Source organism: Phascolarctos cinereus, unplaced genomic scaffold, assembly GCF_003287225.1.
Source record: "Phascolarctos cinereus isolate Bilbo 61053 unplaced genomic scaffold, phaCin_HiC Scaffold_4;HRSCAF=312, whole genome shotgun sequence".
Classification (NCBI taxonomy): domain Eukaryota; kingdom Metazoa; phylum Chordata; class Mammalia; order Diprotodontia; family Phascolarctidae; genus Phascolarctos; species Phascolarctos cinereus.
This window is the reverse complement of record NW_027555847.1, coordinates 213,505,184-213,521,136: the sequence shown is the minus strand read 5'-3', so window position 1 is coordinate 213,521,136 and position 15,953 is coordinate 213,505,184. Positions and strand designations below refer to the sequence as shown.

Below are 15,953 nucleotides of genomic sequence, written 5' to 3'. Positions count from 1 at the left end.
AATTGATGTAGTGATACTATCCAATAGTACACTCAATTACTGACTACTTTTTGTTGAAAGGATTGTGAGCTTTTATTAAAATGCAAAGCGTACCTACTAATCATTCTGTATTTTCAAAACTTACCGGTATTTTCAATGTAGCCACTTAGTTTAAAGAAAGCTTGAGGATATTTACAGAAAGTGATCCCAATCCCCTAGAAAAATTCTTAATATATAAAGTCTTAATATTTAAAATTTTCTTAATTAAAAAAAGGATGAATACCAAAATTATCAACATAACAAATCCAGCCAGAAAATTAAATTCACATAGTAAATTTATTCAGAGAACTTCAAAGTACTTCTTTCAGTTTCCTATTTTATCCTCAAAGAGTATTAAAAAAAATTAAAAATTATTTTGCTAAATAATTCCACTCATATAGGTGAGAGATAGAATATATTGTTTTAATTTTATGGATGAAACTGCTACACAAACAAGCAGCAAATGTAATATGCCTAGTCAAATTTAAGGACATAATTCAAGTCTTTTGATCAGTTCTTGTGCTTTCAAAGAGATTAAGTCAGATGTATATACTATTATATAAATCATTTTTCATTTCTTTTTATGAATGGCTTTCACTTTAAATCGAAGAGAAACATAACAACGGTTACTGCTTTGGGTTGGGTTGGTAAGGAGGACTGTGCAGAAATCCAATTTTACTCTTGAAATACATATAAACCCAAAGGGGGGGGGAAAAACTTACTGTTCTTGTCTCACTGTCATCACGTTCAGGATTTACTTTCACAGCAAGTGTTGTGATCATGCCAACCATTTCTGGGGAAGGAACTGTGTTATCGGGGATTACTTGAGGATTCTCAAAGTAACGATTCTAAAGACAAAATAGAAATCAATTCTCATTTTTCTAAATCAAAACAGATTACCATTCCTCAATAAAACACATCTGAAATTCTATGCTATAAGATTATGTATAAGCAAAGCAAAGCAACTGCCGAAAGCAATCAATAAAATCCACATATTTTAAAGTACCTATAACAAGAATGCTTATGAATTAAACGTGATATTTTCAAATACTCTCCAATAAAGACTATAGTTTTCTAGCTGCCCAAATTGGAATATATTAGAGTTTACTCTGTAAATGAGATCAAAAGAGTCAGTAGATAACTGAGAATCTCCCTCTACCCAGAACACAAAGCCATGTAAGTTTCTTGAGTATTTCCTAGTTAATGATGAAATACAATTTAAACTACATGCATAAGAAGATTCCAAGAATACAGTAGTTTCACATTTTATTACAACCCAAAAAAATGTACTCTATGTATAGAAGCAGCCAAAATTTGGTCTTACCAAATTTTTCCACTATCTTTATAGGCCATAAGTGATAATGACAGTAAAAGGGTAAGATTTTTATTTTAAAAGGGGTATCAAGAAAGATATAATTTTTAATCTATTAAGGAATGACAGCAATCTAATTTGTATTTCAAAGTAAATATAGTAACACATTTAAGAGTACCTATAGCACACTATGACAAACTTTGTAAATGATATAATTTAAAACAATTTGAATTTCAAGTTTTAACCAAGATTTTGAAAGATTAAAAATTCTTATGTAAATAGGTGCATGACAAGTAGAGCACCTGGACAGTGATATTCCATGCAGCAATGCCTCCCCCCTTTCCTTATGTAAAAACATGAATTCTAAACATACCACTACTTTTGGAAGCTCCTTGTATATCTGTTTCACAAAGTCCAAAAAATGATGAATCTAAAAATATTCATAACAAATAAAAAGATTTTTTAGTATGTATTTTTAAATTTAAGCAATTTAATTGATTTTAATTAATTTTAATATGTAATTCTTGTGATCTTTCCAAATGCATTTAACATGCCTAAAAATAAATATGCTTCTCTGTAAAGTTTCAGTAATTTAACTGTTTTAAAGCTAACATGCCAGCATTTATTAAATTATTTCATACAATGTTCAAGACAACTCCTCTGCCAGAAATTCACATAAATTTTCTACCTCCATCCCTATATTTACATTATTTTTACTAAAAAGGAAGAAACGTCTCTCAAATAAGCAGAGAAATATACATATAAGATTTCCCAAATTAGAACATATTGCAACTAACCCACAAACTCTCGTAAAATAAAAACTTACTTCTTGTGTGATTGTTGGACGGAATTGTTTGTGCAGCTCAATAATTATTCTTAGACAAATAAGCACATTTTCTTCATTTTCAGTCTAAAAAATAAAAGATTTTTAAATTGAAATTTATTTCACATAAGTTTTACTCCATTTCAAATCTAGAGACCGTAAAAAATATTTCCTAACAATTCCATCCCCAAAACATATGACTTAATGTTTAACTGACAGAGCAAGGCACTGAGTTCTTACCAGTGTTTGGATGCCCTTATTCAAATAAAGACTCACCATATACTGTCAGAGTGAATATATTCACTTTTAACTGAAATAAAATAATTCAGAGACTAGGACTTAAGATAAGTCAACACTTTTTAAAGCTTGATAGAAAAGATCCTGAAAAGGTGCCTGAAAAATTAAATTTAAATTCCATGAAACAATTCAAGACTCTAAGGAACACACTGGCTGCAGAAGCTAGTAAATGGCTTTACCCTAAATGACAGGTAAAAATGAAAATCAGAGGAAACAGCATCCCCTTTATTTCTCAACGATCAGCTCTTCAAAGTAAGTCATTACAACTGTAAACTTCTACAGACTAAGAAGGTCTTAAAAGTTTTTGAAAGTTCTTTTTCAGCATTTTCACAATTATATTTTTTTCTAAAAGATTATATAGATCTTAACTTTCCATATAAATCATAATCATCTCCTTTCTTTAAAAAGAAGAAAATGTTAAGTCTTCATTAAACATGATTACACAAATAGATTTCTTTTTCACACAGTTACCTCCAGGAATCGAAACATCACAGACAAAACATTTTTGGTATGAGGACGAAGATGTTCATTTGTTGGTATTCTATGAATTATTTCAAGAACTAGTTTCCGCAATTGCTAAAGAGAAAGGAAAAAAATTGAATAGACTTAAAAAAAAATTCATTTGTAATAATCAATTAATAATTGAAACCTCATTCCCTTGGAGACGTACCCATTCTGGAAAAACCAGTTAACATTTAGACCTGTTATCCTTCTTACTTTAAAATGGATGTGTTTTAAAGCAGAATTGATGGGTTATTTTCTACATAGTCTAAAGACATGAACTACAAAATCACTATTTTAAGTATTTCTATTCTCTGATCTCTAAAGATAAGTTAACAAGGCTACAATTTCTCTTTAAACATGATTTTTTCACTAAGCAAAATTTCACAACCTATCAGCAGTTCAAAAAGGACAGAATATGGAAACAGAGTGGTACGGTGGAAAGACTATTATACCAGGAGTCAGAGAGGTTTAATTTTAGTCTCAGCTCCCACTAGGCACCTATGAGCATGGCATTTCCCTGCTCTGGATCTTAGTTTCTTTTTTTTTATTTTATTAATTTATTTTGATTTATCAATAATCACTTCCACATGCTTTTGAGTTTAAAATTTTTCTCTCCCTTTCCTCCCCACCACCCTCCCCAAGACGGCACACAATCTGATACAGGTTACACATTTACATTCTTATTAAACATATTTTCACATTAGTGGTGTTGCAAGTAAAAATTAAAACCAATAGAAGGAACCATCAGAAAGAGAAAAAAAAATACCAATTCAACTTTCATAGTTCTTTCTTTGGATGTGAATAGCATTTTCCATCACTAGGCCTCTGGAGATGTCTTAGATCCTTGTATTGCTGGGAAGGGTTAAGTTTATCAATATCAGTCATCACACAACGTGGCTGTTATTGTGTACAACGTTCTCTTGGTTCTGTTCATTTTACTCAGCATCAGACTAGATCTTAGTTTCTAAATCAATGAAGATCCCCTCCTCACTCTGACCATGAATTTGTGATTCTTGATTTAGAATAACTAGCGGGAAGGAGAGGGGTAGAGATGATATCTACATTTGCCATCCTACACACTTTCTCCTCCTGTCCCCCATTCCTTCAAATAAGTGATCAGAAGCACTAGGAATAATCTTAATATCGAAAGGATAAGAATGGATCCAACCATGACGTATATCAGGAACCATAAATTTCAGATTTTTAAAGTCATCTTAGATCAACATTTATTGGGTATCCCAAAATTTAAAAAGTAAAAGACATCAACATAATTGCTTTCATCCACAGCACAGTAAAAACTTTACTTGAACTGCTTCACTAAATAACATTTCTACTATATGATGACTCATACTTGACATAACCTAGGTGTACTTTATCTTTAACCAGGGACCAATCATCTACTAACCCATTCAAGGAACAATGACTGAGTACCTTCTACATGCAAGGCACTGTGTTAGGCCAGTGTTAGAAACTAAAAGGAAGGGATCACTTCTACCTGAGGAGTTTAGTCAGGCAGAAAAGAACACTTTTTTTGTGCAAACCATTTGCTTTTATTCTTTCTAGTATAAAAACCCCATGTTACAGGTAGACCCTGTCATGACAGGGTCTTGAGACCCAGGCCCAGCCAAGGCAGGACGGGAAGGGCTCCTGCCACCCTCATTGGCTACACCGTCCCATTAGGATTCAGGGCCCCAAGGAAAAAACACATTGTTTCACCACCATGGCATAGTCACACTGACAAAGGAAGTGTCATCTCAAAGGAAAAGAACAGGCAAAGGGGCATTTCCTTTACAACTAAATGGGCCAGGATGAGTAGAGGCATGTTTTGTTTTGGACCTGGCTGAGGCTCTAGGGCAAGCAAGTGAGGGCAGGGTCAGCAGGTCAGGAGGCCCAGGCTGGGACAGCTCACTCCTCAACACAAGGAGTGGTCTACAAAGCGATAAACCAAAAGCAATCATGAGCTAAACAAACTACAATTTCAGCATTCTGAAATAGTGAGTAAAGAGTTGGACACAAGGCCTTGGACACCTTGAAGGAGAAGGCTTCATCACTACCTGGAAGTCAATCACAGCTCACCAGGAATGTCTAAAGTTTAGACTCTAAACATTCTATAACACCTTGCATTCTTCAGGTGGGAAGCGGCAAAGTGCCAAGCTTTCAGCAGCCTCTTGGATTAAGTTCATCGGTGATAAGACAACAGATCCTAGTCATCTAACAACTAGGACTGGGCTTGGTCCTCATTCCTTTTACTCTACAACAGCAAAAAACCAAATTCATTCCCTTGGCACTGGTTCTTTATACAGTCTGCATCCAGGGCACCAGCTCCTGATCTGGCCTATTTGGGGAAAAGAGGGCCAGGGACAGTGATGTCAGACAACAGCCAAGATAGGCAGTCCTAGGCACAGGAGAAAGGCAATACCACTGGGTTAGGGCATTTTTTAAAATGGAGAGGAGGAGGAGAAACCAAGCTTGTGAACTAGAAGACAGGGCACTGGATTAGGGGTTAACATCACGTATGCTGACAGGTTTTTGTTAGTAGAAGAAAACACTTTTAGTATATGCATTTAAAAACACAGAAACATGAGTCTGTGTTCCATAAATTAAATGGTGTCTTTGCCACCAAGAGGTAGAAATAAACTAGTGTCCAAGTCACAGCTTCCTGGCAGCCTCTGGAAGTAGGGGAAACAAGTTGAAGTCAATGAAAATCAGAACCAACTGGCAGGTCTGAAATTCAGGGATCAGGAAAAAAGACCAGAAAAGAAGGAAAAAGGTACCCCAAACAAGACAAAGATAAAAATTTAAAAAGTGATCTGCAGTTTATCAGAGGAGAAACCTTCCCTTCCTCTCCAAAACAGAAGAACCTGTCAGAAAGGAAAGAAAGTAGGGAAATAAATTTGTTTCCTTTCCCTTCCAGCTATGCAACAGAAAAGGGAATTTTAATCAGTAAAGCTTTCCTAAAAGTTTAATATCAACTAAGTCTTGAGAATGATAGGATTTTGATAAATGAAGATTTCAGGAGGCTGGCAAGCAGTCACACTTTCCTGGCACAGGAAAGAGCACAAGCAAAGCCATGGAGGTAGGAAAGACTAAGATGTGTTTAGGGAATAGCTAATGGTCCAGTGTGGTTGAAGTGAAAGAGAATGGCGAGACTATAAGCCTAAAAGCTGGGCTGCAGCCAGACCGTGGAAGGCCTTGAATACCAAGAGCTAAGGAGTTAGGATTTTTTTCAGGTAGGCAAAGGTAAACTATGCAAGATATCTGAGTAGGGAAATTATTTGATCAGAATTATGCATGAATATGAAGATGAATCTGGCAATGCCTACGCAATATAGAGGAAGAATTAAAGCACAGCCAACTTAGTTAAATGGCTATTGTAATAGTCTAGGTAAAGTCACAATGATAATTTAGTGAATGAGTAATTAAAGTTTTTAAAAAAGGCAAAAAAAAAGAAGACACATGCATTTACCACAGCACCTAGACAAATTATAACAAGAAACTCTTATCAACTAAGCAATAATCTTTAACAAGGTTATCTTCAATACAGAAATTCTCACTGATTTTTAAACTATACCATAAACTTTCTAGTTTGTGTAGTCTTTTTATAAATGAGGTACTAGTACACAGTATTTCTTCCCTTTTGCAACAGAATTAACTTTTAATAGGATATTTTATGGTGTTTTTTTCCCAGCTAGGCAATGGGGTTAAGTGACTTGTCCAGGGTCACACAGCTAGTGAGTGTTTTGTGTACGAGCTCCGATTTGAACTCTGGTCCTCCTGAATCCAGGGCCGGTGCTCCATCCGCTATGCCACCTAGCTGCTCTCCCACTCTCCCCAGGATAACTGATATTTTAAAGAGATTACCTGTGCTGGTTTCTCTTGAAGAAACTGAACTTCTCCATCTTGTAGAAATGTAAGAAATCGAGGGATGATATGCTCCAGGAATGTAGAATACTGAGGGGATGATGTTACATTCTATTAAAAAAGAAACAATGAAAGAAACATTTACAACAGTGTTATTTTCATTAAAAAGTTTTTAAAAAATAATTTATATGCTATTGAGGCTGCTAAGAAGCTATTTTCCAAAGTAACTGCAAACATCCAATATGCTTAAAATGCTTTGGATAACAACTAAAATAAACGAACACCTATTAAACTACAGTGTAGAAGGCACTGGTAGATGCTGTAGATACAGATATGTAACATTACATTGCCTGACTCAAGCACCTCACGTTGTGGGAAGGAGGACTAGAAGGAGAAGAGATTAAGACACAAACATATTTATTATATATTATCATACTTAATAAAAGGCATAATACAATAGAAGCAAATGAGTGGAGAACAATGTTCCAGGAAAACTTCAGGGAGAGATCAATAAGGTTGGAACAAGGCCCAGTAACATTAGAAAGAGAGTTTAGAACAAGATTATGGAGAGTCTTAAAAGCCGGGCTAAGGAGTCTATATTTTATGCTCCAGGCAATAGCGAGCCATTAAAGGTTGTAGAGCAGGGAATGCTTCAGTCTAACCAAAGTAATAGGAATTGGAGAGCCTGAAGGCAGAGAAATTACCAGAAAGGAGGCATTCATTCAACTATTACAACAGTCTGTACAAGAGGGGTAATGGTGCTATGAGTGACAAAGAAGGGAAAGGACAAGCAGCTGTCTTACTGGGTGTGAAGGTAGGATGAACAGGATTTAGCCCCTGATTAGATAAGGGAGATGAAAGAAATGGAAAAATCAAAGACTATTCTGAGGTTTAGAGCCCTGGGTGACCTGAAGGAGAACAAAGCCACCAACAAAAAAAAAAAGTTGGGAAGATCATGAAAATTTAGGGTTGGAGGGAGGAAGAGGACGAGTACATTTTAGATAGATTGGAATAAGGTGTTAGCTGAATATCTAAGAGAAGTGGTAGTGAAGCTAAAAGAGATTAACCATTGATTTGTGATTAAGGAAGTCATTTACACAGAGGTGAGAAAGCAATTTTAAATACAATAAAATGATAGTTAAAATCTAATGCAAGAGACCTAACAACAACCTTCATTTCAAGCATACTAAAATTATGTGAGTTTCTCCTTCTAAAATTAAACCCTATACCAAATTTTAAAACAATAACCCCATACAAAAATATTAACAGTAGAGCATAAATCATTACTACTAATAAACTCTTTAATCACCTATTGACACAACTATTTTGCAAAGCAATTTGGAATTCTGCCAAGAAAATGACTAAAATGTCTATATCCTTTAATTCAGATTTTACCACTGGGAACGTATGTACCCCACCGAGATCAATGACAAAAGGAAAGGTCCCACTTACAATAAATATCTATAGCAGCATTTTTCAAGTAGCAAAGGACTAAAAAAAGTCAGTGTCCATCAACTAGAAAATAGATAAACATATTGCAACACGTGAAGGAAACGAAATATTACTGTGCAGTTAACAACGGGGGAAAAAACATACATGATGACTATAGTGTAAATGGAAAGAAAAACAAGGCAAATGAAATTGAATGCTGCCAAAGTATATAAAGACCAAAACTGACCCCAAAGAAGAGATATGAAAAGGCAATCTCCCACAGATATCTTTAAAGAAGATGTCTATAAGTATGGACAACCACATATAATGTAACATTTTCCATCTATTTGCTGATTTTGCTAAACTGGCTGGGTGATGAGGAAAAGAGACTATATTAGGAAATCAAGGGGATTTAAAAAACAAAAGATAAACAAAAATCTATTTTTTAAAAATTCCATCACTAGACACCTCCTCTGACTCCTCTGCAGAAGCGGAAAGTCCACAGGTGTGGGAACATCGCATATATTTTCAGAGTTTTTCAAAGTAACAATAAGTTACTTTTTCTTCTTCTTTAAAAAAATAGTCCTTTTTATAAGGGATGGAAAGAGGAAGAAGAGGGATACCAGGAGAGTAGGAGATGTAAAAACATAAGATATCAATAAAAAAAAATTTCAAATGTCACCACTTAAAATTCTAAGTTCTAGTAGTACACTCAAGCTGTAACATATTCAAGGACAGGATTATGTTCTGTTATCCCGTCATAATTTTAACTCATCATTTTGACAGATGTGAATTTTTCATGCAATTTAAAACTGGGAGGCCTGTTTTGTTCTAAACTATTAAATGAGTAAAAAGTGCATCAAATTCTGCCCCAAAGCTTAAACACATTTAAAAGACAAGGAACTGAAATTCTCAAACTCCCAGTACTAGTCTTCATCATCACTGCCATTTATGCCCTATGCAACTCTGGGCAATTCACTGAGACTCAAGTTTCCTCATAGTGTGAGAAGGTGACTTTCCTGCTTTAACTTTATGACAAAGTGCTCTTTCTTTTAAACACTGGGGCTTGGGGGGAGTGGAGATTACTACTGTATAAAGCACCTATTACATTACATTTTCTGAAGCTGTGTGTCTGAAGGAAGTAGTGATGAGTGGGTCAGGAGCTAAGAACAAAGACAATGGGCAAACAGGCACTAAGTGCTACACTGGCTACAGTTTCACATAATATTAAAAGACCCAGAAGTTTATGGGAGAACATGGACAAACTATTAAAGATGAGAAAGTGGAGAGATCACAATTTGTACTACTGAAGGGTGTAGCCATCTTGTTGAGATCACAGATCCATTGTTCTAAAATATAAAGCTTCCACTGATAAGTCATTCTAACTTCTTAATTCTTTTGAAGAATTACCTTAGTGAACCTTCTTAGAAACCCATTAATATGGGTCTTAGATAATTCAACAGCATTATTTTGCAAAATTACAGGTATCTTGCTATAATAAATGTTTGCCTATTTGACACTTTCATTCAGCCACAAATTTGAAAATTCAACAAATACTTGTTAGTTACTCATGTACTGTGCTAGGCATTGCCTTCAAGGAGCTTAAGTTCTGTTAGAGGATGATACAGCATGTACACCCGAGTAACAAAACACAAGGTAATATAAAAGAATTCTAAGAAGGAGAGTGCTATTAACTGAAAGGACCAGTTATTAAGACAAGACCTTGTGTAGGAGAGGATCTGAGCTCGGCTTTGAAGGAAGCTTGGGATTCTACCACAAGGAGGTGGGAATGGACTTTGAAGACCATTCATATGAAGGCTGGAGATGGAATGGTACAGGGAACAGCTAGCAAGCCAATGTGACTGGGAAGTACAGTTGTGTAAAAGGAAGTAATATGGAAAGTAATGGAAAAGTAATACAAAAAGTATGGAAAAAGAAGTAATATGGAAAAGTAGGTGAGCGCCACATTGTGAAGAGCTCTAAAAGCCTCAGGAATTTATTTACACGTTATCCTAGAGGTGACAAGAAGTTATTAAAATTTCTCTTTTTTTCTTGGGGGGAGGTAGGGTAGGAGGGAGAAGGTTGTTAAATGATGAGATCTGTATTTTAGGAATTTCAATTTGATAGCTATATGGATGTACTGAAGAGCAGAGAAACTGAAAACAGTAAACTACTTAGAAGAGTTTTGCAGATGAAATTAAGGGTCTGAACTAGAGTGGCTGCCATGTGATTAGAGAAAAGGATATGGTTGAGAAAGAGGTTTTGGAGGTAGAATTAATAAGACTTAACAAATGATTAGACATTGGGATTGAGAGAGAAAAGAATCAAAGATTACTCCAAGGTTATAAAACCAAGTAACTGAGGATGACTGAGGATGTCATCAACAAAAATGGGAAAGTCTGGTGGAGAATCAGGTTTGGATAGAAATCAGTAGTTACGGACAAGGCAAATTTGATATGTCCTGGGAAATAATAAGGTGATAGAATACAATTAAGACCGGTGTTCAGGAGACAGAGAAAAGCTATATAAATACATTTGGGGGTCTGCAAGGAGATAATAATTGAACCCAAGAAAGCTACTAAGATCAGCAAAGGAGATAACGTAGAAACAAAAGGATGAAGGCAGTACAGAGCCATGGAGGGATACCTTCAAGTGGTTTGACCTGCTGTGGGGCAGGAGACTGGTAGAGCTGGAGAGGTTTGAGCTAAGCCTCCATAATTCCACAACATCAGCCAGAACTGCTGCAAGCAAGGAATCTGTGGTACACAGACTTGAGTTAATATCAGTTAACTCTGTCCCCAAATGAACTGACCTGGGACCCAGCTGAGGGCCCTTTGGGCAAGAAAATAAAACAATTTTCCTGCTCCCATATTGCTTCTTACCTTCATGCCAGTGGTTTTTGTTTTTAATCTTCCTGAACTGTTTCTACCTGAGTGAAATGGAATGTACAAGGACTATTTATTTAAACCTCTGGGCTCTGAATGACCCATTGAACCAAACAAGAATAGTGAGCAGAATACAGAGAACGAAGAGCCATCAAAAGAGACAAAGAAAGAAAAGTCAGATACATGGAAAGAAAATCAAAAGACAATGGTATCCCAGAAGCCAAACTGAATCTAACAACAGGAGGGCAGTACTACAAACATATGAGGTTTTGAAATGAATCCTGATGGTAACTGTTAAAAAAAAAAAGAAATCTCACTCATTTAAAAATGAAAGGATCATAGAATTGTAGATTGAGAGCTGGAAATAACCTTAGAAAACATCTGGTACCACCCCTAATTATACAGATGAATAAAGTGAGATTCAAAAAGATTTTTCAACTTTCCCAAGCTAACAAAACGGTGATGACTGGCAGATCTAGGTCTAGAATCCAAGTGCTCCAATCCAGCACTCCTTCAAATGCACCACACTGAAACCTCTCAATATTATTGGGAAAAAATAAGCAAAAAGATGGTGATGATTACAGATCCTAAGCAAGAACTTAAGACAACTAGAAATTTATAACTTGTTTACATTTTTATTTTAAAACAATATATCACAAGCAATAAAAAGTAAAATATATTCACTACAATTCAACAACTACTAAGCACCTACTACATGCCAAGCACTGTGAAAAATGCTAGAAATACAACAAAAACAAAACAACTCCAACCTCAAGATTATGTTCCACAACAGCATATGCACAGGTATGTAACTACCTAGGAGGTAGCTAGGTAGCAAGGGATAAGTGCTGGACCTGGAGTCAGGAAGACTTGAGTTCCAATGCTGCCTCAGACAATTACTAGCCGTGAAGCTCTAATCAAGTCACTTAAATCCTAAGCCTCAGTTTCACCACCTATAAAATGAGAATAATAGAACCTACCTGCCAGAGCTGTTGTAAGGATAAAATGAGATGACTGTAAAATGCTTTGCAAACCTTAAACCACTACATAAATGCAGCTATTATGAACACTGATAATGGCATTATTAATTATTAATAAATGCAAATTATATAGAAACTAACTTTAAAAGAGATCATTAATTAGAGGACTAGGAGAAGCTTTGTGTGAGACACCTGAGCTGGGCTTCGAAGGAAGCTAGAATTCAAAGAGACAGAAGTACATTGCAAACCTCTGCAAAGGCTCAAAATCAAGAGATGAGAGTTCAGGTATAGGGGAATAGTTAGCAGGCCAGTGTCACTGAAATACAGAGTGCAGGAAAAACAGTAACAAACAGAGGGGCACAGTGGATAGAGCACCAGCCCTGGATTCAGGAGAACCTGAGTTCAAATCCAGCCTCGGACACATAATACTTACTAGCTGTGTGACTCTGGACAAGTTACTTAACCCCACTGCCTAACCAAAAAATAAAAACAAACAAAAAAAAAAACCCAAGAGCGGAAAGGTAGGCAGCAGTCACATTATGGAAAGCTTTAAACACCAGGCTGAGGATTTCATTATTTTATCCTAGAGACAACAGGGATTTTTGAGATTTTTGAGTAGGAAGATGATATAATCAAAGTTGTATTTTAGGAATACAAATTTGGCAGTGTGGAGGATGGATTGGAGAAAAGAGAGGACCAGCAGCAGGGAGATCAATCAGGAGGCTACTATAGTAGTCTACACAACAGGTGAAGAATAGGACTAAAGACAGTATGATTAGAGAAAACAGAAAAGATATGAAACATGTTATGGAAGCAGAAATGTCAAAACTTGCCAAGAAGTGGACAGAAGGAATGATGACAGGAGTCATGGATAATCCCATGACTAGACAGTGAATAGAATAGATAGTGAACAGAAACACAGTAAGGCCCCGAAAATAAAAGGAGATATGTCACCAAATATACTTCTAAACAAATTAAAAAGGAAGCCAAAACTAAGAGAATTTTGACATAGGCTCAAAATAGAAGCAAAGTTTTAACACATACCTCAAAATTTTCACTAACTTCTTGCATCATTTTCAGTTTTGTTTCATCCGCTGTAAAAAGTGGAATATACTCAAGTTGTTGACATTTTGTTTAAAAAAAAATCCTACAACTATAAGGTTTACTGTGAAAGAGAAGCAATCAGATCTTATCAGTTTAAATATCATAGCCCTCTATAAAAAGGCATATAACTAGGTCCCTCTATCACCATTCATACCCAGTCACACATCCAGGCACAAGTGCGCACGCACATACAATCATTCACATACAGACACAAACATTTGCCTCTTTAGGGCTCCAACCAATAATATCCATCATTTTGCTTCCCTACAAAAAGGGGAAAGGAAATGTAAAGTGAGCTTTAATGCCATCATTTATCTCACTGTGCACATCAATTTAGTAATGAAGCAAATAAGTAATATTATGATGTTTCCTAAAATGGCAATGGGGGGAAAAAATCAACTTACGGGTATTTACATCTGTAAGAGCAGCCACAAACTGAAGGTATTTTTTCATCAGAGTGGTTTGGTCAACCACTGTAGCCCCGGGGGTTGCAACAAACGCCATTTTTCTTTTCAGTTACTTTGTGTCTCTTAGAAGAATGGAGTCAGGGCCAACCTATTTTTACAAAAAGGAACAGATTATCTGTTTTCCAGGGCATATGCCTATAAACATCCTAAAGCTTAATTCTGAACATGTTTATTTCAAAAATTTCTGCCTATAAACCCCAATACAAAGCCATTTAATCCACGATTTAAAATTTTTTTAACCTAAATTCGCACACTCTGCTACCCTTTAAACATATGCAATACGTAGCTTTTTTTCTTCAATGTCCACACTTCAACATTAAATGAAGATGCATATGCACTTACAGAGAAACCCCAAACTCTCTCACAGATGATGGGGACAATGTCACTTGTGTGGATCCATTACGGTCCCAGAGACACAACAAAGGGGGATCCCCAGGATCACAGAAGTCCAGAGCCCCCAAACACAGCAATTTTATTTTAAAAAGCCCCCAAAAGCAGGTTGATATCAGAGGGGCCCCAGGGCCTGCAATCTCTTTAAATAAAGCGAGTCAGATAGTGAGAGACTCCTCAGTGGATGGATTACTGGTTTCCAGGAGTGCCTGGCTTCTGGGGCGGACCAAAGAGCTTCTCCCCTTATCCCTAACGACCCTCTGCCCTTCCCCCCTTCACCTCCCAGACTGCGGGGGGGGGTCACGAACTCCCAGAAAAGGGGGGGGGAATCAGAAGTAGGCGGGTCTCCGCGTACCCACTTCCGGGTGGCTTCTACACACATACACGCACGCCCCTCCCTCCCGGAAAACTTCCCAGTATCCTCCATTCCAGGCCCCCTCCCCCCCGCCCCGGCCCCGAGTCAGCCCCAGGCCGTTGGACAGGACTCCCAAACATAGACCCCCACCCCGCCCCCTGTACTACAACGCCTGCGAGATCGCCTCCGCGCCGGGTGGTGGCGCTGCCGCCGCTAACCTACTCGCGCTCTCTCTCTCTCTCTCTAGACCGCGGGCTGAAGGACCAGAGCTTCACGCCAGCAGGCAAGGATAGGAATCAAGACGCCTTCCCCCACCCCCCACTGGGCCCTTCCACAGCTTTGGAGGAGGCGGGGCAGGGTGACACCTTTCCCAGTCCCAACCCCGACCCCAAACGCTTCTCGGGTACCCTTCTTTGTTGCAATACAGGAGGGTTCGCCGTTGCCCCGGCCGGGTGCTACGGTGCCCGCAGAGGGTCAATTCCAAAAGCCGCCTCGGCCTTTCCCTCTTTCCGCGCCCCCCCCACCACCTTTACCCTACCTAGGAGTAACATGGAGGTGTAACGCCTCAGAATGAAACTCCTGGCCTGGTCTCGGCCGAAAGGAAAAGAAAGTGGGGGAAAGTGCCCTCGTGCGGTGCCCCGGGACCCTTCTGTCCCAGCATCACACTCAACTACGTCCGGGGACAGAAAGGCCTCCTGGCTCCCCATGCACCGGGGCTCCGGACGGCCTCGCCCGCGCACGCGCTCGGAAGCCCGGCCGGCCGCAGAAAGCCCGCTCCACCTCCACCCCCGAGAAGCACACTCCTTCTCCCACACCCCCACCCGGGGAACGTTCGGATGGAACGTTTGCTCACGCACCCTGAGAGGCCGCAGCTCTTCCTGCAGCAAGAAGGCCCATGTCTCCCGGAGCAAAGCTGCCGCCCTGCGGAGTCCCCGCCCCCGCTTAAAGCGACAGACTCTCCCCCGTGCTGCCCCCAGCGCGCCTGGCAGCCAATCAAACATTTTGTGCCCAGATGCAGCACCAGTCAGGTGTCACCTACGGGAAACTGGGTGCGGCCTTGCCCGAAGTCGGGGGGGTGGAGTGGGAAAAGTACCCTCGGGGTAATAGATATCCCCCGCGAGGAGTGAAAGGGTGGCTAGACCTAAAAAGCGTAAACACAGGCTCATCCCTTTAAATGCAAGCACTCTGGGGTAGGGACGGGACTAAAAGTAATCATTGCAATACTCTAGCAATTGTGTCCTGCCCACAAGTACTAAGTATCTTGTTGGCTGTTTGTTTCTCCCTTCCAAGAACGGAACAGCCTTGCTAATAGATAATTATGAGTCGGTGGCATTTCATCTCCTTAATCTTCCCAGCTTATTTTCTCACTCCTGGTGGGAGTAGGTGGTAACAAACCAAAAGTGTGTGCACAGGACTGGAGACTCAGGGTTTGGGAGGCCTGAAAGAGCTTTCACTTTGGATTAAGTTACTGTTCTGTCCCGTCTGACTCTTTGTAACCCCATGGACCATAGCCAGATCCTTCTATC

At 38.5% G+C, this 15,953-nt stretch overlaps 1 protein-coding gene and 1 non-coding gene across 2 annotated transcripts in view; both read right to left on the bottom strand.

Moving 5' to 3' along the window:
- TRRAP (transformation/transcription domain associated protein) overlaps positions 1–15,363 on the bottom strand; it is a 170,470-nt gene extending 155,107 nt beyond the window's left edge. Inside the window, 8 exon segments of the mRNA XM_078152903.1 lie at positions 741–866; positions 1,704–1,760; positions 2,157–2,240; positions 2,922–3,026; positions 6,816–6,926; positions 13,156–13,205; positions 13,620–13,770; positions 15,285–15,363. Of these exon segments, the coding sequence (XP_078009029.1) occupies positions 741–866; positions 1,704–1,760; positions 2,157–2,240; positions 2,922–3,026; positions 6,816–6,926; positions 13,156–13,205; positions 13,620–13,719 (633 nt within the window). The 5' untranslated portion in view covers positions 13,720–13,770; positions 15,285–15,363.
- Positions 13,287–13,481, bottom strand: LOC144457370 (small nucleolar RNA ZL1). Its single transcript, XR_013486674.1, has one exon. It is a non-coding gene; the product is annotated as a small nucleolar RNA ZL1 (small nucleolar RNA).
- Positions 15,364–15,953: the final 590 nt, after the last annotated feature.